General features: G+C 41.7%; 1 protein-coding gene across 1 annotated transcript in view; it reads right to left on the bottom strand.

Moving 5' to 3' along the window:
- Positions 1-23,951, bottom strand: part of PAPPA2 (pappalysin 2) — a 333,922-nt gene that overhangs the window by 99,356 nt on the left and 210,615 nt on the right. Inside the window, exons 13-14 of the mRNA XM_025285589.2 lie at positions 23,156-23,291; positions 22,733-22,952 (exon numbers count right to left, since the gene is read on the bottom strand). Of these exons, the coding sequence (XP_025141374.2) occupies positions 22,733-22,952; positions 23,156-23,291 (356 nt within the window). The remainder of the gene's footprint in view (positions 1-22,732; positions 22,953-23,155; positions 23,292-23,951) is intronic.

Genomic DNA, 23,951 nt, shown 5'->3' on the forward strand with positions numbered 1-23,951 from the left:
AGACCTGACAGAACACAGCACAAAGTAACACTCTAAAAACCTAGACAAAAATCACCATTTCCTTTCCACTGAGAGCTAAAGAAAATTCAGTAGGTGTGGGTCTCTAATTCTGACTAACAAATTTAGAGAACCTATAAGAAGAGTCATCATCAATATTTGATCCACTGAGAACTGAAGAAAATTCAGTAGGTGTGGGTCTCTTAAATTCTGACTAACAAATTTAGAGAACCTATATGGAAGTCCTGAATATTCATTGGAAGGACTGCTGTTAAAGCTGAAATTCCAATACTTTGGCTGCCTGATTCAAAGAACTGACTCATTGGAAAAGACCCTGATGCTGGAAAAGATGGAGAGCAGGAGGAGAAGGGGATTACAGAAGATGAGATGGTTGGATGGCATCACCAACTTGATGGACATGAGTTTGATGAAGCTCTGGGGTTTGCTGATGGACAGGGAAGCCTGGTGTGCTGCAGTCCATGGAGTTGCAAACAGTCAGACACAACTGAGCAACTGAACTGAACTGAACTGATATGGAAAAGCATCAACATCAATATTTGATGATAGGCTTAGAGGCAAGTTTCCCAAATCTTCTTCTACCTTCCAAAGGTTGGTAAGGAAAGAGCATGGCTAACACCAGAAAGCAGACATCATTCTCAGCAAAGAGCAGACAGACTCACTAACAAATCTGCCATGAGCTCTCTCCCAAGGTATGCCAAATAAGGCACATTAAAAATTTTTCCATTGCATGAGGCCACTAGAGGGAAGCTGGCCTCACTTCCAGCCAAGGGCCATACCTGGAAAGCTGGGTAGTTCCTTAGGAATGGGCAAAATCCTGGCTGTCCTGTCCACAGCTTCCTCACAGCTTTGGCGTAAGGTTCGCTTGAGGGTCTGAGCTACCCATGAGGAATTTCAGGAGGCTGGGACACTATTTAGAGTCAGTCAGAATCAATAGTGAAACCTTATTTCTTCCATGTAGGAGCTAATGAGAAATTATGCACCAAAGACCCCATTTCTTGCATGTTACTCCTGGAGAGTAGAGAAGACCTTTAAAAGTGATCTTAGAGGATAATTCAAGTGACCTTAATTTAAGTGACCTTAAAGATAATTCAACCTTAATTTCCCAACTTAGAGATGAGGAAACACCCTAACAGAAATGATGGGCTATTTCAGAACTTCCTACCATACTCAGACTCCAATATAATAACAAACAAACATCAAATTAAGCTTTAGCTCAAATTCAAAATCAGGATGACATCAGCTTGTGAACTTTTCTAAAGTCAATGTCCCACCTTCTCTCAGGCATACAATTTGATACCTGGAATCCAGGTTAGTTTAGGAGAAACATTCTGGTTTCTGTACCACAGTTTTTGAGAAATAGCCTAATATGATGGGGAAAGTAGTAGATCAAGGCCCATGTGACTTGGGTTCAGGTCTTGGCTTGTCCCTGCTTAGCTCTGTCACATTGGGTAAGTCTCTTAATCACTCTGGCCTTATAAATTTGTTTGCAAATTTATAAAATGATGAAGTTTAACTATGTTCTCTTAAAGGTCTCTTCCAGCTTTAACATGGTATTTAATATCCTAGATGAAGTGATGGTGGTATTGGGGTGGGAGTACAGAAAACCCATGAATGGGGAGGATGTGGTAGAGAACCAAAAAGAGTTACTCACAATCTTCCTTGCCCAGTGTAAGTTTTTTGCTTAATGTCCCAACCTTTAAGTTGTTAAGTTAAACAAAATATTGCAATTCATTTATCCAAGAAGTGTCACCATTGACCAAATAGCAATCCCAGTGGTTTCTGTAGAAACAACTCTTTGAAGATTAAATAGTAAAAGAGGATCAGGTATCTCCGCATTCCTTCACTGTTTTACTGATTCTTATTTAAATAAGAGGCTATGGGCTAAGAAGGAATGTATGCTCTGGATTTGGCAGCAGATGGACGAAGAATGTACAGAATGTAGAATGGACCGGAAGAGATGGAGTCCTCATTAATCGTCCCACCACCAATAGGAAAACCAAATAATAATAATAACATTCATTCTTAGAGAGCTTTGCTGTTTTTCCAAACAAATACAAAAAGATATGGCCTCCTTTTTGGCTCCCATTCTACCTCTTCCTCTCTACTGGTTCCATCTTCACTCTGTAGGACAAGAACCAGACTAAACGTCAAGTACATTTCCATTGGCCTTCTTGAACAGAACAAAGCCAGTACTTTGAGGGTTTTACTGAAAGAACATATGGACCAAGGAGAAAATTGATTCAATTTTTTATCCTCTAAAGAATCTCATCCGACAGAAACAGGAGTCTCAGTAATAATTCTGATTCTTCCATCACGTGACAAAGAAATTAATATTGGACTAAGTAGACTTCTCCTTCCATCCTGTATCCTGGGAAAGCAGAGGTGTTCCCTGCCCTTCAGTTGAAGTCTCTGACCCAAAGTTGGCCCCTGAAAAGACCTCTGTCAGGAGACATCCATCTCTTCCTAGAATGTGACCTATTCATAAGTTCAGGACTGGACTCCAGTAGCCCCAGTACTGGGTAATTTGCTTTGTTCATTTCTAGTTCTGGGCCCAACTTTTGCCATGCCTGACTGTAATGCTAGAAGTCCCATCCAAAGGCCCCCTCTTCTTCCCTGGTGGCTCAGACGGTAAAGAATCCACCTGCAATGTGGGAGACCTGGTTGTGAGCCCAGGGTTGGAAAGATCCTCAGGAGAAGGGAATGGCTACCCACTCCAGTCATCTGGCCTGGAGAATTCCATGGACAGAGGAACTTGGCAGGCTAGAGATCATGGGGGTCATAGAGTCAGACATGACTGAGCGAATTTCATTTTCACTTTCTTCTAAAGTAAAACGGATTTCCATCACACAGCCAATATGTACTGCCTTTCCAAAGCCGTCTCACCAAGTTTCAGAACTGACAATTTTAATGTAGTTATAAAATATGTAAAACACCAAAAAAAGAGTCAAAGCAATTTCTGGCTAAGCAGCAAAGAATGTGCACCCTAGAACAGCACCAGGGAAGCATAATCACTCATCAGAAATAATGATAATAATAACAACAAACATAATATATATAATACATATCTATATATATAATAAATATATATAAATATTTTTTTCCCACTTGCAAAGGCAGGAACGATCTCCACGTGGTACGTTTCCTAATGAAGAGTGATCAATGGAACCCCAAAATGACCGCACTGCTGACTCCCACTGCACCACCACTTATCCTTGGGCATTCCTCCAGTTAAAAAATAAATAATAAAAGTATCCTTGGGCCTCAATTAAACTATTAATTCAGGAGTGACACTTCCCCAGACATATTCATAAGCCAATGCTGAGGAATTGTGAAACAGGTGGAGGTAAGTGAGGGAACAGCATGGTACTGTGAATAAAGTGTAATGCGCATGAGCTTTCACATATGGCAATCCTAGAACAGTATCTAAAAGGCACGAAGAAAGGGTAATATGGCTTCTGCATGCTATAATATACAAGCTTTGTGTTGACTGAGGTCTTAAGGAGTCACGAGCTACAACCTTGAATGAGTCCCAGATTCATATATAGAAGTAGAACATAAAACATATGTCAGCCCAGGACTCTTCCCCTTGGCTTCTTTTGCCTATAAAGTTTCTCGACTCCCCAACAGAAGCCTCACATTGTTCCTATCGCCTTGTAATTCAGGAATTTATCAGTCCTGGGTTGACATCAGATTTGGAATATTACTCCCTTCTGTCCTGTTGCTCTTCTTAGCACTCCCAAGCCTTGCAACATCAATGGCTCATTTGCTTATGGAGATAGGAAGGCCCAAAGGAGCAAAGAGACTTCCTAAAACTGTGTGGCGAGACTAGATGATGTGGCCAGATGTGAGAGGCAGGGGTCTGGACAATAGGCTCACTACCATTCAAATCACCAGGCTTCTGCTGCTCTTGCGGTTATGGCTACATAGAACCAGACACGGCCTGAGAGTCATTCCAACCAGAACGCAGGGTCATATCTATCAACAGCCTGTTTGGCAGGCTGGCAAAACAACAGAACCCTGGAAATATTGGTTTGTTTTATTTTCTGTGCTTTCTCCATCAGCTGCCAATAATACCATTAGCATAGGGCTAGCCCTGAGCAAAATTGGGAAGCAGGTGATATTTTAAACTAATTTCTCATTTTGGCACCACTTTTCCTGCTTCTCATACTCCCCCAAACTTCCAGATGCCTACACTAGGTTGCATTTCAGCAGGGCTCTGGTCTGATTTCCAACTGGCAAGGTCTATAAGAGAATATCTTTGACATAAATAGCTGATAATGACTTAAAACATTTCTACTTCTATTAGGTGGTTATTGACTATTTTAAAGAGACTGCTGGAGATTATCAGGACTTAAAATAATTCCTAACCATGGAGTTTTAGACACTATGATAAGACATTGGGAGTTAGTGTCCTGAAGTCATCGTTTTTAAACCATCTTTAGCAGTAGTCTCCAGCCTCAGGTCGTCCTAAGTTGCCTGAGCCTCTCCCTAGCACTGAAACTCAAAACCTGAAAGCTGCCACCCAACTGGTTCTAAGAATGTATCCCACTAGGAACCATCTCAGACCACACAATATTTTAATAAAGGATTTTTTCTAGAATAGTCTAGCCATGCTCCTCACATTGGAGGCAGACGCTTTAACCTCTGAGCCACCAGGGAAGCCCAATAAACCCCTAAGTGAGACCATGTCCGTGACCTTTCCATTTTTCCTCTATAACCCCATGACAGCAAACAGTTGAAAAGACTCTACAGCTCCCAAAGCAGATCTGGGGTTCACCAGACCTTCTGTCATCAGCCAGGAGAACCAGAATCCTCGCCAGTGGATTCTCCTGCTTCCCTCTTATTTTATGGACAAATAATTCTGGGAAGAGGAAGTTGAGCAAGAAATCTAGGGAACAAGTGAGCAGTTATAATTCTTTTCCTGCTTAAGAAGAGACAATAGATTCAATGTTAATTTGCTAAGCTGCTTTGGGGAAGAAGATAATCAAATGAATAGAAATATAATACACATTTCATTTTCTATAGTGCCTTTCCCAGCAGCAAGAGATGACACTTCCCATCATCCTGGAACATTAGAAGGAAACTCTCTGCTAAATAGAAAAGATGAAGAGCCAAAGGATAAATTGATGCTTTAACCTGCAGCCCCTAGCACAAAAAAAGGAAGTAGTCCTTTACTTTGTGAGGCTATCAGAAGGGAAGTGATTGGAATGGTTTACATAGGACTGAGTAGGGGAAGAAAAGGCCTGGCAAGGTATAGGAGCCCGATCCAGGCAGAGAAGGAAGGGAAAGAGTCAGCATTTTAAATTTGAGCTTCAAATAACTGAAGTACAATAGGAACTGGTAAAGCAGTAGCAATGAGGGTTCCAGGGAATAATGAAGCATGAAGCAGAATGACGGATAATAGAGATGGAATGATCCTATTACCAAGAATAGGATCACAAACTGGTTATACCAGGGATGCAGTGCAAGGCGCTGAGCTGTGCTCCGGCTGCATGTCCCTGGACTCAGAGCCCTCAGGGTTTTGAGGGCTCAGGACCTTATAATGTAGCCCTAGCTCTACCTCCAATCTACGCTGCAGCCAAGAAGACACCTTTTCACACCCGAGTCCCAACATCTTCCAAATGGAAAAACATAGCCATTTCCTCCCAGAAATTATCTGGGGACTATTCAAGTCAAGTGAATTCTATGGAAAAAGTGCTTTCCTTTCTACCACATCCCTCCAACCTCCCCCCACCCCAATCAAAATCCCACATCTACAGAAAATTCTCCAGGGACGATGGAGGGTGACCCAGAAATCTTCTATACTTGACTTACTGATGAAGGCCCTATCTTCACTGTCAGCAGATCTACACTTTCAGGATTTGCTTTCTAAGGCTAAAGACATCTTTTGTGTCACAGTACAGGGATGTCATGGAAAGGGATCTGAAGACGTGATGCAGCTGAGGGAGATACCCTGAGGCAGCTTTAACCCTGCATGTTACCGAGGTTCACAAACTGCAAGTGGAATGTTATAGGTGATTTGGTGGTAGTTGATTGTTGGTTTTTCTCTTTTGATTATTTATTGTTGCAGTCTCTGCTTCAGGAGACAGGATCTGAAGAACAGAAGCTTCACAGAGACAACAAAGGTGACTGAACTAGTATTTGTTGTTGCTGTTCAGTCACTAAGTCATATCTGATGCTTTGCAACCCCAGGGACTGCAGCATGCCAGGCTCCTCTGTCTTCCACTAGCCCCCAGAGTTTGCTCAAATTCATGTCCATTGAGTGGGTGATGCTATCTAATTCTCTCATCTTCTGCTGCCCCCTTCTCCTTTTGTCTTCAATCTTTCCCAGCATCAGTCTTTTCCAATGAATTGGCTCTTTGTACCAGACTACCTTATGTGTCTCCTGAGAAATCTGTATGCAGGTCAAGAAGCAATAATTAGAACCAGGCATGAAACAACTGACTGGTTCAAAATTGGGAAAGGAGTACAAGCCTGCATATTTTCACCTGCTTATTTATTTGCAGAGTACATCATGCAAAATGTCAGGCTGGATGAATCACAAGCTGGAATCAAGATTGCTGGGAGAAATATGAACAACCTCAGATATGCAGATGATACCACTCTAAAGGCAGAAAGTGAAGAGGAACTTAAAAGCATCTTGAGGAGGAAAGTGAAAAGCTGGCGTGAAACTCACCATTAAAAACTAAGATCATGGCATTCAGTCCAATCATTTTATGGCAAATAGAAGGGAAAAAAGTGGAAGCAAAGACAGATTTTATTTTCCTGGGCTCCAAAATCACTGTGGATGATGACTGCAGTCATGAAATTAAAAGATGCTTGATCCTTGGAAGAAAAGTTTTGATAAATCTAGGCAATGTATTAAAAAACAGAGACATCACTTTGCCAACAAAGGTCCATATAGTCAAAGTTATAATTTTTTCAGCAGTAATGTATGGATGGAGAGTTGGACTGTAAAGAAGGCTGAGTGCTGAAGAACTAATGTTTTTTTAATTGTGGTGCTGGAAAAGACTCTTGAGAGTCCCTTGGACTGTAAGAAGTTCAAACCAGTCAATTCTAAAGGAAATCAACCCTGAATATTCACTGGAAGGACTGCTGCTGACCGCATGAGTCATGCACACTAATTGGCAAGTCTCTGTGCATCCCGAGGCATTTGAAACCAAACCAGCTACACACTATTCTTTGATGACTCACTTTTTAATTATCTGATTCTTTTCTTTACACAAGCATGATTAACAAAGTATGGGAAGTATGTTAAGGCATATTTATGTCAAGTACACAGAAGTTGGGGCTGAACTCCAACTGATTTCCACAAGAACAGACTAATAGGAAATGTTTTTAATGCAGAAGATAAAATCTGCTTAAAAGTTGTTACCTTGAATATAGAATGGTACAAGAGTACAATGTGTGTTCATTATTTTCTCTTGACTTAAACTTTATGTGTTCATGTTCAGTTTGCTTTAAGCAAATAGGAAAATGAAGATTTATGCAGATAAGAAAAAAAGGAAAGAAAGAGGAGAAAATCTGAGGATGACACTGCTCTTTACAAAAATATTTGTTTTTTTACTTAAAAAATAATACCCTTTTGAAAGGCACTATCATTTAAAAAGTTGCTGCTGCTAAGTCAGTTCAGTCATGTCTGACTCTGTGTGACCCCATAGACATCAGCCCACCAGGCTCTCCTGCCCCTGGGATTCTCCAGGCAAGAACACTGAAGTGGGTTGCCATTTAAAAAGTTAAGTCGCTTCTCGCTTCAAAATGTAGCTATATAATTCAGTGAACATTAATGTTTTCCAAAAGACTGCTTTGTGTATAGTAAAATATACACAAATACATTTACACACATATAACTACATTTTACTGGACCCAAATTGCTAAAAACAATTAACTCTCAATTCTCCTATATTATGAGGAGTCAGAATGCAGGTTATTTTAATAATAATCCCATTTTTAAAGATTCTTAATAATTTTATGACTTTCTAGGAAACCCAATTAATATTACTGATTATTTTTCACTTTAATGAATACTATTAATTCCAGCTGAGCTATTGAGCAGGTGGCTCAGGCTTAGACAAAAGGAAAATGAACTCGGGAATAAAAGGTAAAAATGGATCAGTCATGAAATGGATGTGAAGTATCTAGATACTGGAGCATAAAGAGGACATCCTCTGGTAAAAGGCTGCCTAGATAATCCACCTGCCAAGAACTGGGGAATTCCTACAAAGAAAGACCATCCTTTCAGAATCGTTGTTCTTTCCTTCTGATTTATTTCTGCATGCAAATTCCTCGCACGTCCTTGTGAGCCACGCTGTCCTGTAAGTTAAAACTACGTCAGTACCGTGTGTGGCTCCTTGTAACTCCAAGGAGTGAGGTCCTTGTAACTCCAAGGTCTAAACACACAGCCAGCTAGTCCAGGCTAACGCATTTTGGCACATGTGATTCCAGCTTGTTGGAATCCACAATCTTGTGTAATTCCCTCAACCTGAGTGCAGGTGGGACCAATGACTTACTTCTAACTAATGAATATGGCAAAGGTGACAATGTCCCTTCTGATCATTATACATAACCTAAGACTGAAAGGTACTCTTGCTGCGAAACTCTCCCTTTGCCGGCTTTAAAGAAACAAGCTGCCATGTGTGAGCTGCCCAGTGGAGAGGGCTATAGGGTAAGGAACTAAGGACAGGACCTGTGCAACAGCCAGTAGGAAATGGAGCCCTCAGTCGGGCAGCCTTCTGGGACCAAATGTCAACAACTGTGTGAGCTTAGAAACTGACTTTCCCCACAGGAGCTTTCAAATGACCCAACCTGGCTGACACCCCCTTATAGCCTTATAGAGGATCCAGTTGAGCCTGGCCTAGAATCTTTTTAAAATTATTATTATTTTAAACTTATTTTATATTTGGGTACAGCTGATTATTCTAAAGGAGATCAGCCTTGGGTGTTCTTTGGAAGGAATGATACTAAAGCTGAAACTCTAGTACTTTGGCCACCTCACGCGAAGAGTTGACTCATTGGAAAAGACTCTGATGCTGGGAGGAATTTAGGGCAGGAGGAAAAAGGCATGACAGAGGATGAGATGGCTGGATGGCATCACTGACTCTATGGACGTGAGTTTGAGTAAACTTTGGGAGTTGGTGATGGACAGGGAGGCCTGGCGTGCTGCAGTTCATGGGGTCGCAAAGAGTTGGACACAACTGAGTGACTGCACTAACTGACTGACAGCTGATTAACAATGTTGTAATAGTTTCAGATGAACAGAGAAGGGACCCAGTCATTCATATACATGTATCCATTCTCCCCCAAACTTCTGTCCCAGCCAGGCTGCCACATAACATGGAGTAGAGTCCCATGTGCTATACAGTAGGTCCTTGCTGGTTATCCATTTTAAATATAGCAGTGTGTACACATCTGTTCCAAACTCCCTAACTATCCCTTCCACTCAGCAACTATAAATTCATTCTCTAAGTCTGTGAATCTCTTTCTGTTTTGTAAGTAAGTTCACTTGTATCATTTCTTTTTCAATTCCACATATAAGGGATGTCATACGGTATTTCTCCTTCTCTGTCTGACCAGCTTCACTCAGTATGACAATCCCTAGGTCATCTATGTTGCTGCAAATCTGGCCTAGAATCTTGAGTCTCAGAAACTGTGGGAGTGTAAATGTGTGTTGGTTTAAGCTGCTCAGTACATAGCAGTATTGCTGCATGGCAATAGAAAACGAATACACACAGAAACCTGGCTTTAAGTTGTAGTTCTTTCTGGCTTATCTGTACTTCTGGTTTCCAAGAGAAGGGAATATTTTTTTTCTCTGATTTTCTCTTCCCTGGGGACTGAGATTCTTTTTGCCTGGGCTAGGACAACATGCTGAAGCTGAAGCTCTAATACTTTGGCCACCTGATGCGAAGAACTGATTCATTAGAAAAGACCCCGATGCTGGGAAAGATTGAAGGCAGGAGAAGGGATTGACAGAGGATGAGATGGTTGGATGGCATCACTGACTTTATGGACATGAATTTGAGCAAGCTCTGGGAGATGGTGAAGGTCATGGAAGCCTGTGCTGCAGTCCATGGGGTTGCAAAGAGTTGGACACTACTGAGTGACTGAACAAAAACAACAAGGACCCCATAGGACCTGGGTCAAAATCTCTTTTTCTAATGACCCCAAATCCTCTGGATTCTGCCCATAAAATTGCTCCACTCCAGATAATTCATTTTCTGAATTTTCCCAAAGTTCAAAGTATTTTTTTTTTTTAAGATTTATTTGCTTTGTTTATCTTTGGCTGTGCTGGGTTTTGACTGCTTCATACTTGGTGTTTTCTCTAGTTGCGGCGAGAGGGGGTTACTCTCTGGTCTTGGTGACCAGGCTTCCCATTGCAATGGGTTCTTTTGCTGCAGAGCACAAGCTCTAGGGCACTCGGGCTTCTGCAGCTGCAGCTCTTGCGCTCTGGAGCATGGGCTCGGTAGTTGTGGTGCATGGGTTTAGTTGCCCTGAGGCATGTGGGATCTTCCTGGAGCAGGGGTCTGACTGGTATTCTCTATACTGGCAGGTGAATTCTTAACCAGGGAAGCCCCCAAAGTATCTTTACAGTTCCATCATTTATCACCTACTCCATCAAATGTCACAAGCTCACCTGCATTACTTGGTGCCCACATCTATATTTAATTTCATGTATTCCACAAAAGAAATATGCCATTTGCATAAATATATCTAAAATACAGGTGTTCTTTAATTATGCCAGTTAACCTCTTGTTATCCTAATCTTGATATGGTTTGAGGGAGAGGGTAGGATTTCCTGGGTAATAATAGACAGGAGTATATTTATAAAATAGTTTTTCATTCAGAAAATGGAAACTTTCTTTACAGAAAAACAAATTAATTTGATTCTAGTCTTAGTTTGGCTAATTTCAAATAAAATGAATTTGTACACACTGAGTCTCAGTTTCCTCAACTGAAAAATGATTCCTGGCATATTGTAGGCACTTAATAAACATCTTTTGAATATTTCTATATTAAAATATAGTCTGCCCCTTTCTCTATACAGACACACACACACACACCATATAGAATAATTAGTTTTACAAATCACTCTACATTAAATTTTTCAGAAGGCTTTCTTCTATGTGAAATAAAACACAGCAATATAAATACAATGTATACACACACACACACACATACATAAACATTCACTGTTTTAGACCTAAATTGTTACACAATTTTGCTCTCAATTATCCATAATGATAAAAAGGATCAAACATGATTATATATAGTGAGTGAAAAAGAATGAAAGTGAGAACAAGAGAGAAAGAGAAGAAATAACTCTGGTTTCCACATGGATATTTGTTTTAAAAGATAAATGTCTTATTCAGTTTTATAGTAGAATACTTGGTTTTAATAAGCTACAGTTTAAGGTAAACCTCAGAACCCACTACAGTTTAATATTTATGAGTATCTATTACTTGTTTTCCATCTCAATCAGAATGTGCACTTATACTGAATAAGTTAAAGTGATATTTTTACCTTATGTTTGCCTTGGACTTAAAATAAGTTCAAAACATTAAAAAGAGAAAATATAAATGTCCAGTTAGTTCAGTCTACTTAGAAGTTATATTGAAAACTGGTCTTAGCCATTGAAAAGATGGCTAACAAACAAATGAAAAGATGCTCAACATTGTTCATTATTAGAGAAAAGCAAATCAAAACTACAATAAGATACCATCTCATACCAGTCAGAATGGTCATTATCAAAAAGTCTGCTGCTGCTAAGTCACTTCAGTCATGTCCGATTCTGTGCGACCCCATAGACAGCAGCCCACCAGGCTCCCCTGCCCCTGGGATTCTCCAGGCAAGAACACTGGAGTGGGTTGCCATTTCCTTCTCCAATGCATGAAAGTGAAAAGTGAAAGTGAAGTCGCTCGGTCGTGTCTGACCCTCAGTGACGCCATGGACTGCAGCCTTCCAGGCTCCTCTGTTCATGGGATTTTCCAGGCAAGAGTACTGGAGTGGGGTGCCATGTAGACTCCAAAAAGTCTACAAACAATAAATAAATGCTGGAGAAGGTGTAGAGAAAAGGGAACCCTTTTGCACTGTTGGTGGGACTGTCAATTGATACAGCCACTATGGAAGACAATATGGAGACTCCTTAAAAAACCAGGAAGAAAACCACCATGTGACCCAGAAATCCCACTACTAGGCATATACCCTGAAGAAACCAAAATTGAAAAAGACACATGTACCCTCATGTTCATTGCAGCACTATTTACAATAGCTAGAACTGAGAACAAGAAGGAACCTAGATGTCCACCGACAGATGAGTGGATAAAGAAATTGTGCTACATATATACAGTGGAATGTTGTGTGCTGTGCTTAGTCACTAACTCAGTTGTGTCTGACTGTTTGTGACCCCATGAAACGTAGCCCACCAGGCTCCTTTGTCTATACAGATTCTCTAGGCAAGAGTACTGGAGTGGGTTGCCATGCCCTCCTCCAGGGGATCTTCTCAACCCAGGGATAGAGCCCAGGCTGACCACATTGCAGGTGGATTCTTTACTGTCTGATTCTTTCCCACCAGGGAAACCCATGATGGTAGCCTATCCCATCTCCAGGGGATCTTTTCGACCCAGAAATTGAACCGGAGTCTCCTGCGTTGTAGTTGGATTCTTTACCAGCTGAGCTACCGGGGAAGCCCACAATGGAATATTACTCAGCCATAAAGAGGAATGCATTTGAGTCAGTTCTAATGAGGTGGATGAACCTAGAGCCTATTATAGAGTAAGTAAGTCAGAAAGAGAAAAACTAATATCGTATACTAACACATATATATGGAATCTAGAAAGATGGTACTGATGAAATTGTTTGTAGGGCGGCTGTGGAGACACAGACATAGAGAACAGACTTATGGACATGGGATGTGGGGGGAGGAAGGAGAGGGTAAGAGGTATGGAGAGAGTAACATGAAAACTTACATTACCATGTAAGTAGTCAGTCAGATAGATAGTCAATGGGAATTTGCTGTACGACTCAGGGAACTCAAACTGGGGCTCTGTAACAACCTAGAGGGGTGGGATGGCGAGGGAGATTCAAGAGGAGGGGACATATGTATACCTGTGGCTGATACATGTTGATGTTTGGCAGAAAACAACAAAATTCTGTAAAGCAATTATCCTTCAATTAAAAAAGGAAATAAAGAAGAAAATTGGTCTTAGAATTCAAGCCAGGAAAATCTTAATCTGGAACATCAAAGGCATCCCCCCATCCCTAAAAGTAATGGTTGCCCCCTTGACCCACCATTCTTCTCTAAAATTAACTACCAAAGTGTTCTCCTTACCCCTTAAGAGTTCCTTTTCTGTTACTAGTTACTTATATTAATCTTCTCCATTCTAATTATGGTGTCCTGCTTGACCAACTGACACAGAATGGAACTGGAAATGATGGTAGAAGACAGAGTCACATAGATGGAGGGAATCGGTTTGGTTGTGCCTGTGCGCTTGAGTACAGTGCTCAGCTACTTCTCGGTGGGAAATGGGATGCTGATAACCAATGACACGCTGTGGGATCACAATTACTAAGCTACCACCTCTAACTACTGTGGTGAAGAGCCACCTGGAACACAAAGGCCGCCGTCCTTAACCACAGGTGTCCTGCACATCACTGGTGAGCCTGTCACAGCAGCCAGAGAGAAGATGGCATATCCGAAACAGGAAGAGAAGCCCCTTCCTCCTGCAGCGTGTCTCCAGAACTCTCTGTTGACAAGAGTTAACGCTGTGCCGGTCAGTAAACAGAATCCTATTCTTAGTACTACAAGTTAGGGTGATGAGGGTGACTTTAGAGCTGAGAAACAGTAAACTGATGGATAACTGTCACATTTTGTAAAAGGAGGGTGGTAAAAAAAGATAAGGATGGGAAATGGTGTGGAACTGGTCCCACCTGGTGCTTGAATGGGTTACAAACTCCACATAGATCATTCTTAAGCAGTCTCACAAGAATCCTCAGAGGTAGTTTCTCCCTGCTTCCCACTTAAATATCAACAATACAGAAACATAGGAAAACTCTGATTAACACCAAAAACCAAGGTGGATAGCTGGACTCTGAGGATCCCCCCGCCCCGATTTCAAAATGTATTGGAATTGAATTGAGAAACATCACTGGAAGCCAAAATGTGATTTCTGTTGTTGTTGTTTATTTTCTGAAAAAAAAATAAAAAAAGCACAAAGCAAATAAAGAATAGAGCTATACTAAAAGAAAAGAAACGAGTCAGTCTTTCTTCATTCCCTGGCCCCTGTAAAGATCAGGAAACTGGGCACTACTTTTCAGGGGTCACAGATCTGTCCTCTATCCATCAGTTTTCAGCAGTACTCTTTCTTTACTCATTTGACGATTTCCAGTCAGAAAGTATAAGGGTCTTGGTGGAGTGAGGTAGGAGTGAGTGAGGGGAAGGGAGAACCATTGACAAAGGCCACTGAGTGCTGGGAGATAAACATCCCAAAGGTAAAGATGCTACAGAATCCTAAAGAATATTATGGGCTTAGGGAACATGAGATGAAATTTCAGAATAAAAGCTTGGAGTAGTTTTACACAATGAAATCCTACTGTCTTTGTAAACAGTGCAATGAAGCAATAAGCCCTGGACTCATTGGCAGTGAAGATAGAGAAAGGTTTAAAATAAAAGAAAGGCAAATATTTATCAAACAAATACAAACAAAGAGAAAGCATGGATGGAAATTTTAATTCCAGACAAAGTGTAATACAAAGCCAAATCCTTTTAAAGGGGCAAAAGGGTTGGCAAGAGGTATGATCCCAATAAAGATAAAACAGTCACAAGTACTTCTACACCTAATTATGTAACACAAATTATAAAAAGCCAGAACTGTTTGAAATATAAGGATAAATTGAAAGAAGCACAATTGTTTGGGAGGTTATATTCTCAACCTTTTATAAGGCAGGTAGGTAGGAAAAAAATCAATAAAAAGAAAGTATAAATGCTGAAAAGAAACGGGTGATCAGAAGTTTCAACCATTGCTATCAGCCCAAACCCTGGAAAAGGAGATACTGTTCTTCAACTTCAGAAGACTCAACACTGGGGCATTTAATGGCTATACCATCAGGCAGGGTCAGAGAAGTTGCGACTTGTATTTTAATTGTGTTCATGTGACTGAAAGAACAGAATCTTGTTGCAGGAAAAACACATGCCCATGAGAAATTCTTGTCTATTAGCAAATTCTGCTAGACTTGACCTTGTGAATTTCCAAGGTAGATTATATGAGTCTTGATTATCTGTGAGCTAATCTACTCATTTAGGAAAATTAACCTGTTAGCGCATGGATTCTATTTTGGAAACATTCAAAACCCCACTGTATTAATCAAAAAGATGGTTCTCACTTTCCAAAGCTATCGACACAACCCTGGGATGGCTGGGAATCTGCCTGAGACTCCAACTCCTGGGATACTGTGGAAGGTTATGCAAGGCCTTTCCCAAAGGTGGCTAGAGCAAGAAATAGAGAGTAAAAAATGCAGGAAACTGTTACTGGGCACTGGTGGGGCTTCCCAGGTGGTGCAGTGGTAAACAATCCACCTGCCAATGCAGGAGACACAGGAGACATGGGTTCTTTCCCCGGGTTGGGAAGATTCCCTGGAGGAGGAAATGTCAACCCACTCCCGTATTCTTGCCTGGAAAATTCCATGGAAAGAGAAGCCTGGCGAGCTACAGTCCATGGGATCGCAAAGAGTCAGACACGACTGACCACATGTGGGCATGAGGAGACCGAATCCAGGAACACTAAACTTGGTTTTCAAGACTAAGGATCCGTTATCAAAAGACTAAGCCCAAAGGGTCATAAACTGGGTATCCATCATGGCAAAATGGGAAACAAGATGAAGAGAGAGATAAAAGCCAAAGAGTCCAAAGTAAGCATCATGAATGTCACCGGGAAGCCAGGCTTAGGTTTACTGGAAGCTCAGCTGAGATTCTGTGGGCCAGTCACACTGGTTTAAAGATGCAGTATTGTAAGGCAGAGCACAGAGCATTTTCAGGGTCGTGAAACTACTCTATGACACTGTAACAGATACATGTCATTAAGTATTTGTTCAAACCTATAGAACATGCAAAACCAAGAATGAACCTAATGTAAACTGTGGACTCTGGGTGATGATCATGTGTCCCTGTAGGTTCATTAATTGTGCATCTGATGAAGGTGTGACAGTTGGGGGAGACTGTGACTGTGTGTGTGTCGGGGGGGTGGTGGGGTTTATGCGAAATCTCTGTACTTTCCAGTCAGTTTTGCTGTGAATCCAAAACTGCTCTAAGAAATAGAGTCTATTTCAAAAAAATAAACAGAGGTGCATTGATGTAGGAAGTCAGGCCATTGGTTACTAATGGTTAAATACAAAATGGATAACACATCTTCTACTGCCAGGCATCTGTCAGCTCTCCCTTGCCCGTTTTAGTATTAATGGAATTCAGGTCATAAGGGGTAAGAAGGAGGTAGCCAGGAATCCCTCTTACTATGCCCAGAATTTGAGGCTTTCATATTATGGTCTATCTACATTTACAACTGTGATTGATACAAAGATGCTAAAAGACTTCCATCCTTTGAGAATATATAGGGGTTCAGACTTTAAATCTGTCCACAAAGAAAATACGTGGGATCTATTAGGTCCCCTATATATCAAAATTAACTATATTGCACTGATTTGCTGGCTGAGAAGGAAAAGCCAATTTGCATGGCTCCTGTCAGTCAGATGTGGTTTGGAAATGCTTATGCATTCCAGATACATTCTGTGTAAACTGGAGAATCATATCCTATTTCTACTGGTTTGCACGCATGCATGTAAGAAAACTTGTTTTCCCACAGTGCCAAATGAAAATAAGCAAAGAATTAGCAGCAGTGATCATAATTAATCATCTTCTTTGTCAAAATTTCACAGCTGTGATGGTGTAAGGGAATTCTTGTCCGTTGGGCCTAGAGAGGTCGTGACCTCTTTTTTGGTTTGCTTGTTCAGTTCTGTCCCATGGAGGATTTAGAGGTAAGATCTGTAGCCGTCATGCGATGTACAGTTTCTGACATCTCTGATACTTCAGGGCCTCTGCTAGGTATTGAGCGATACTGAGCAGAATACCTACTGTAGGGAGTTCAGAGTGGGAAAGAACAAGAAAATAAATAAGCTACCACCCAATGACAGAGCTGCTTTTGTAGAGTGTGGGTTGTGTGCAATGTCCTATGGAAACAAGGAGGGGGCTTGCCAAAACTTCATAGAAGAAGGTGAATCCTGATGGTCAAGTGTGAGTTGAAGTGAAGAAGTACTGGACAGCATTCAAGAAAGTAGGAACATTATGTGCAAAGACATGGAGCTCATCAAGAACACATGTTCCAGGGACCTGAAAGAAATTCTGTATGGCTTGAGGCCAGAGGTAGAGCCAGTAAAGAAAATAATTGGAAAACACATGAGAGAGAGGCAATCATTCTAGTAAACAATGTTATTTTAACAGTCTACATTCTTGCATTAATATTTGAAGATGTTTGCTCACTCAGGAGACGTAAAAGTCACAGATGAACTAGCTAATGTTGCAATGTCCATTACCGAGACCCCATTCCTTCCTAGCACTTACAACAATGTCTGGCACATAGTTAATACTCAATTAACATAAACTACTATCACTGCATGTGGTAAATGACCGCTAATAATTTGTGCCCTGATGCTCGTCCTTCCTCTTGAGTATGGGCAGGACTAATTGACTCATTTCTGATGAATAGAATATGCCAGAAGTAATGGGTTGTCAATTCCAACATTATGTTATAAAAAAACTGGCTTCCCTTTGGGGCAGATTCTCATGTACTCACCCTTTCTGGCTCTCTTTATGTTTTTGGATTATTAGCCGTCATGTCATAAAGACATGCAGGCAGCTTATGGAGATGCTCATGTGGCAAGGATGGGAATACCAGACCACCTGATCTGCCTCTTGAGAAATTTGTATGCAGGTCAGGAAGCAACAGTTAGAACTGGACATGGAACAATAGACTGGTTCCAAATAGGAAAAGGAGTACTTCAAGACTGTATATTGTCACCCTGCTTATTTAACTTATATGCAGAGTACATCCTGAGAAACGCTGGGCTGGAAGAAGCACAAGCTGGAATCAAGATTGCCGGGAGAAATCTCAATAACCTCAGAAATGCAGATGACACCACCCTTATGGCAGAGAGTGAAGAGGAACTAAAAAGCCTCTTGATGAAAGTGAAAGTGGAGAGTGAAAAAGTTGGCTTAAAGCTCAACATTCAGAAAATGAAGATCATGGCATCTGGTCCCATCACTTCATGGGAAATAGATGAGGAAACAGTGGAAACAGTGTCAGACTTTATTTTTTGGGGCTCCAAAATCACTGCAGATGGTGATTGCAGCCATGAAATTAAAAGATGCTCACTCCTTGGAAGGAACGTTATGACCAACCTAGAGAGCATATTGAAAAGCAGAGACATTACTTTGCCAACAAAGGTCCATCTAGTCAAGGCTATGGTTTTTCCTGTGGTCATGTATGGATGTGAGAGTTGGACTGTGAAGAAGGCTGAGCACCGAAGAATTGATGCTTTTGAACTGTGGTGTTGGAGAAGACTCTTGAGAGTCCCTTGGACTGCAAGGAGATCCAACCAGTCCATTCTGAAGGAGATCAGCCCTGGGATTTCTTTGGAAGGAAAGATGCTAAAGCTGAAACTCCAGTACTTTGGCCACCTCATGTGAAGAGTTGACTCACTGGAAAAGACTCTGATGCTGGGAGGCATTGGGGGCAGGAGGAGAAGGGGACGACAGAGGATGAGACGGCTGGATGGCATCACTGACTCGATGGATGTGAGTCTCAGTGAATTCCGGGAGTTGGTGATGGACAGGGAGGCCTGACGTGCTGCGATTCATGGGGTCGCAAAGAGTTGGACATGACTGAGCGACTGAACTGAACTGAACATGTGGCAAGGAACTGAGCAATGCTTATGTGACTGTGCCCACACCAGCACCTATGCGAATGAATTTGGCCACAGATCTCCCAAGGCTTGCCAATAGCCACATGAGTGAGCTTGGAAGTGAATTCTGCAAGGCTCCACTTGAGCCTAGGTTACGGCAGCCTTGTCCAAGAGCTAATGGCAACCTCATAAGGGACACTAAGCCAGAGGCACCTAGCTGAGTTGCATCCAGATTTCTTACCAACAGAAACTGTGATAAGCCACTAAATGTTGGTATTAATATAATTTGCTACAGAGCAAAAGATAACTAAAATACTATATTAGTATCATCTACCTCCTAATCAAGATTGGATTTCTGGGATACCTAGGTTGGGCATGGTGGTATCAGAGTCCCTCCTTGATGACGGAGCACTGTCTACAACCCCAGCTTTTGTGACTAGGATCCTGATTGCCTGGCACTTCACTCCTTGAGGAAACAAACTCTGTTACCTGTAGTCCTACTTAACTGATTAGACCTTTCAGAGAATGAATTCAGCACAAGTGCAGCACAGATTACTGTGTCTGACTTGCTCCTTGCCTCATCAGGGCCAACCTTGGCCACACCAATGTTCCTTACTAGCTGTGGCTGAGAGTCCAGGAAACACTATCTACGTGGTGACAGACACAGATGTCTACAGAAGGGCACACGTAGCTCATATAGTCCTGACTTCCATGCTGCTGCTGCTGCTAAGTCGCTTCAGTCGTGTCCGACTCTCTGCGACCCCAGAGATGGCAGCCCACCAGGCTCCCCCATCCCTGGGATTCTACAGGCAAGAACACTGGAGTGGGTTGCCATTTCCTTCTCCAATGCGTGAAAGGGAAAAGTGAAAGTGAAGTCGCTCAGCCGTGTCCGACTCTTAGCCACCCCATGGACTGCAGCTTACCAGGCTCCTCTGTCCATGGGATTTTCCAGGCAAGAGTACTGGAGTGGGGTGCCATTGCCTTCTCCACCTGACTACCATATGTAAGTCTAATTGATTACATAGCACGCCTTAGAGACTAATTGTTAAACTCACTATATACACTGTCCAGGTGGGAACAAGTGGAAAAATATACATCACCTAGGGAACATTGAGTTTTTGGCAGGGAAATTTGGCAGTTTACATAGCAACGTTGATTTGAAGGCAGTGGTTTTATATGTACAAGAGATTTTAAGACCTAGTAAAGATGATAAATATTTACATAAAAATTATTCTCAGTGAAGGAAAGAAGAGCAAAATATAAAATGCAAATGTGCCTTCTATGAATTGTTCTTTGCTTGGTTCTTATGTCTTTTTTAGTAGTTCTTAGATTGGAATGTAGCAGGGCAGAGGCTAATAGAGTTTTGCCAAGAGAACGCACTGGGCATAGCAAAACCCTCTTCCAAAAACATAAGAGAAAACTCTACATATGGACATCACCAGATGGTCAACACCGAAATCAGATTGATTATATTCTTTGCAGCCAAAGATGGAGAAGCTCTATATAGTCAGCAAAAACAAGAGTGGGAGCTGACTGTGGCTCAGATCATGAACTCCTTATTGCCAAACTCAGAATTAAATTGAAGAAAGTAGGGAAAACCACTAGACATTATGACCTAAATCAAATCCCTTATGATTATACAGTGGAAGTGAGAAATAGATTTAAGGGACTAGATCTGATAGATAGAGTGCCTGATGACTATGGACAGAGGTTCGTGACATTGTAGAGGAGACAGGGATCAAGACCATCCCCATGGAAAAGAAATGCAAAAAAGCAAAATGGCTGTCTGTGGAGGCCTTACAAATAGCTGTGAAAAGAAGAGACGCGAAAAGCAAAGGAGAAAAGGAAAGATATAAGCATCTGAATGCAGAGTTCCAAAGAAGAGCAAGAAGAGATAAGAAAGCCTTCCTCAGCGATCAATGCAAAGAAATAGAGGAAAACAACAGAATGGGAAAGACTAGAGATCTCTTCAAGAAATTTAGAGATACCAAGGGAACATTTCATGCAAAGATGGGGTCGATAAAGGATAGAAATGGTATGGACCTAACAGACACAGAAGATATTAAGAAGAGGTGGCAAGAATACACAGAAGAACTATACAAAAAAGATCTTCATCACCAAGATAATCACGATGCTGTGATCATTCACCTAGACCAGACATTTTGGAATGTGAAGTCAAGTGGGCCTTAGAAAGCATCACTACGAACAAAGCTAGTGGAGGTGATGGAATTCCAGTTGAGCTATTTCAAATCCTGAAAGATGATGCTGTGAAAGTGCTGCACTCAGTATGCCAGCAAATTTGGAAAATTCAGCAGTGGCCACAGGACTGGAAAAGGTCAGTTTTCATTCCAATCCCAAAGAAAGGCAATGCCAAAGAATGCTCAAACTACTGCACAATTGCACTCATCTCACATGCTAGTAAAGTAGTGCTGAAAATTCTCCAAGCCAGGCTTCAGCAATATGTGAACCATGAACTTCCAGATATTCAAGATGGTTTTAGAAAAAGCAGAGGAACCAGAGATCAAATTGCCAACATCCACTGCATCATGGAAAAAGCAAGAGAGTTCTAGAAAAACATCTATTTCTGCTTTATTGACTATGCCAAGGCCTTTGACTTTGTGGATCATAGTAAACTATGGAAAATTCTGAAAGAGATGGGAATACCAGACCACCTGACCTGCCTCTTGAGAAATCTGTATGCAGGTCAGGAAGCAACAGTTAGAACTGGACATGGAACAACAGACTGGTTCCAAATAGGAAAAGGAGTACGTCAAGGCTGTATATTGTCACCCTGTTTATTTAACTTCTATGCAGAGTACATCATGAGAAATGCTGGGCTGGAAGAAGCACAAGCTGGAATCAAGATTGCCGGGAGAAATCTCAATAACCTCAGATATGCAGATGACACTACCCTTATGGCAGAACGTGAAGAAGAACTAAAAAGCCTCTTGATGAAAGTGAAAGATGCGAGTGAAAAGTTGGCTTAAAGCTCAACATTCAGAAAACTAAGATCATGGCATCTGGTCCCATCACTTCATGGGAAATAGATGAGGAAACAGTGTCAGACTTTATTTTTTGGGGCTCCAAAATCACTGCAGTTGGTGACTACAGCCATGAAATTAAAAGACACTCCTTGGAAGGAAAGTTATGACCAACCTAGATAGCATATTCAAAAGTAAAGACATTACTTAACCAACAAAGGTCGATCTAGTCAAGGCTATTGTTTTTTCCAGTGGTCATGTATGGGTGTGTGAATTGGACTGTGAGGAAAGCTGAGCGCAGAAGAATTGATGCTTTCGAACTGTGGTGTTGGAGAAGACTTTTGAGAGTTCCTTGGACTGCAAGGAGATCCAACCAGTCCATTCTAAAGGAGATCAGTCCTGGGTGTTCATTGGAAGGACTGATGCTAAAGCTGAAACTCCAATACTTTGGCTACCTGATGCGAAGAGCTGACTCATTGGAAAAGACTCTGATGCAGGGAGGGATTGGGGGCAGGCTGAGAAGGGGAAGACAAAGGATGAGATGGCTGGATGGCATTACCGATTTGATGGACATGAATTTGAGTGAACTCTGGGAGTTGGTGATGGACAGGGAAGCCTGGCATGCTGCGATTCATGGGGTCGCAAAGAGTCGGACACAACTGAGTGACTGAACTGAACTGAGACCCATTTTTAGTTGGCAAACAAACACCTACTTTATATACAATAGTATGTATGAAAACGATAGCAGTTGTTGAAAAAGAAAGGGAAAAGCAAGTAAGGGGACCTTATACCTTTGTCCCTGATGATTTTGCCCCTTGTGCTCTGGGATGATGCAGCTGTTGGGAGCTGAAGGACTTATGTCGGAGGGTGTCCTTAGAGCCACCGCCGAGATGCCCACCAATGGGGTTGAGAAATTCAGCAGCACTGATGTGGCATGGTGGAAGAGGACGTTTGAGTGATGAGTTATGTTGATAACCAGCGGGTTATGCTGGCATGACAGTTCATAGGTTCCTGAAGAGAAACAAGGGGATTGCATAATATTTTAAGCCATTCGTGTAGCATCAAGTTTCCATACCTAGTGTTCATTTTATCTTCTCCATAGCTATATTATGTAACAAGGTCTCAAAGAATATCAGAGACAGACATCGAGCTGAATCCTGGGTCAAAACTGGATTGTCCTCTGGTGGCCCTAAAGGGATAACTGTCAGACTCACCAAGAGAGTGGTTGTTTCCACTGACATCGGTCAGGTAAAGGGTCACTGTTGGCCGCTGACGTTTCCCAGGTACCAGGCCATCAGATGTCAAGAAAATGAAAATTGCTGTGGCCACTCCTGGTCTATTGAAACAAACCTAGGCACAAGCACATATATGTACGAGCCATTATTTCCAGTGGGCTCTCAAGGCACATGTCACACTACTTTTATCCTTCTCAAATAGCTCGCCACTTAGAAGATAAGAACTCCCTCCTTTACAAATGGGAAAAAAACATGGAGTAGGCACAGAAAGATAGCCATGGTCTTATCAAAAGTAAAAATTAGCTGGAAAGTAGCTAACTTTCAGCTACTGAGAGTCCCATCTTTTTCTGAGACTTTTTACTTCAACCAGTTCTTTTTTACTTGAAACTTTCTTTACACTTCTCAAAAAGATCACTCAAGGAGACCATTGTTGGAGATGGTAAACCACTGCATAGCCAGCCAGTACCTCCCTATCTCCAATGTGAGAGACGTGGACAAGATGATCACCAAGCTAACGCTTTGTTCTCAACTGGCATAGCTAATTATCCTTCCCTATCTCCTTTGTTCGGAGAAGGCAATGGCAACCCACTCCAGTACTCTTGCCTGGAAAATCCCATGGATGGAGGAGCCTGGTGGGCTACAGTCCATGGGGTTGTGAAGAGTCAGACACGACTGAGTGACTTCTCTTTCACTTTTCGCTTTCATTCATTGGAGAAGGAAATGGCAACCCACTCCAGTGTTCTTGCCTGGAGAATCCCAGGGATGGGGGAACCTG

This window comes from Bubalus bubalis, chromosome 5, assembly GCF_019923935.1.
Source record: "Bubalus bubalis isolate 160015118507 breed Murrah chromosome 5, NDDB_SH_1, whole genome shotgun sequence".
In the NCBI taxonomy this organism is placed as follows: Eukaryota; Metazoa; Chordata; class Mammalia; order Artiodactyla; family Bovidae; genus Bubalus; species Bubalus bubalis.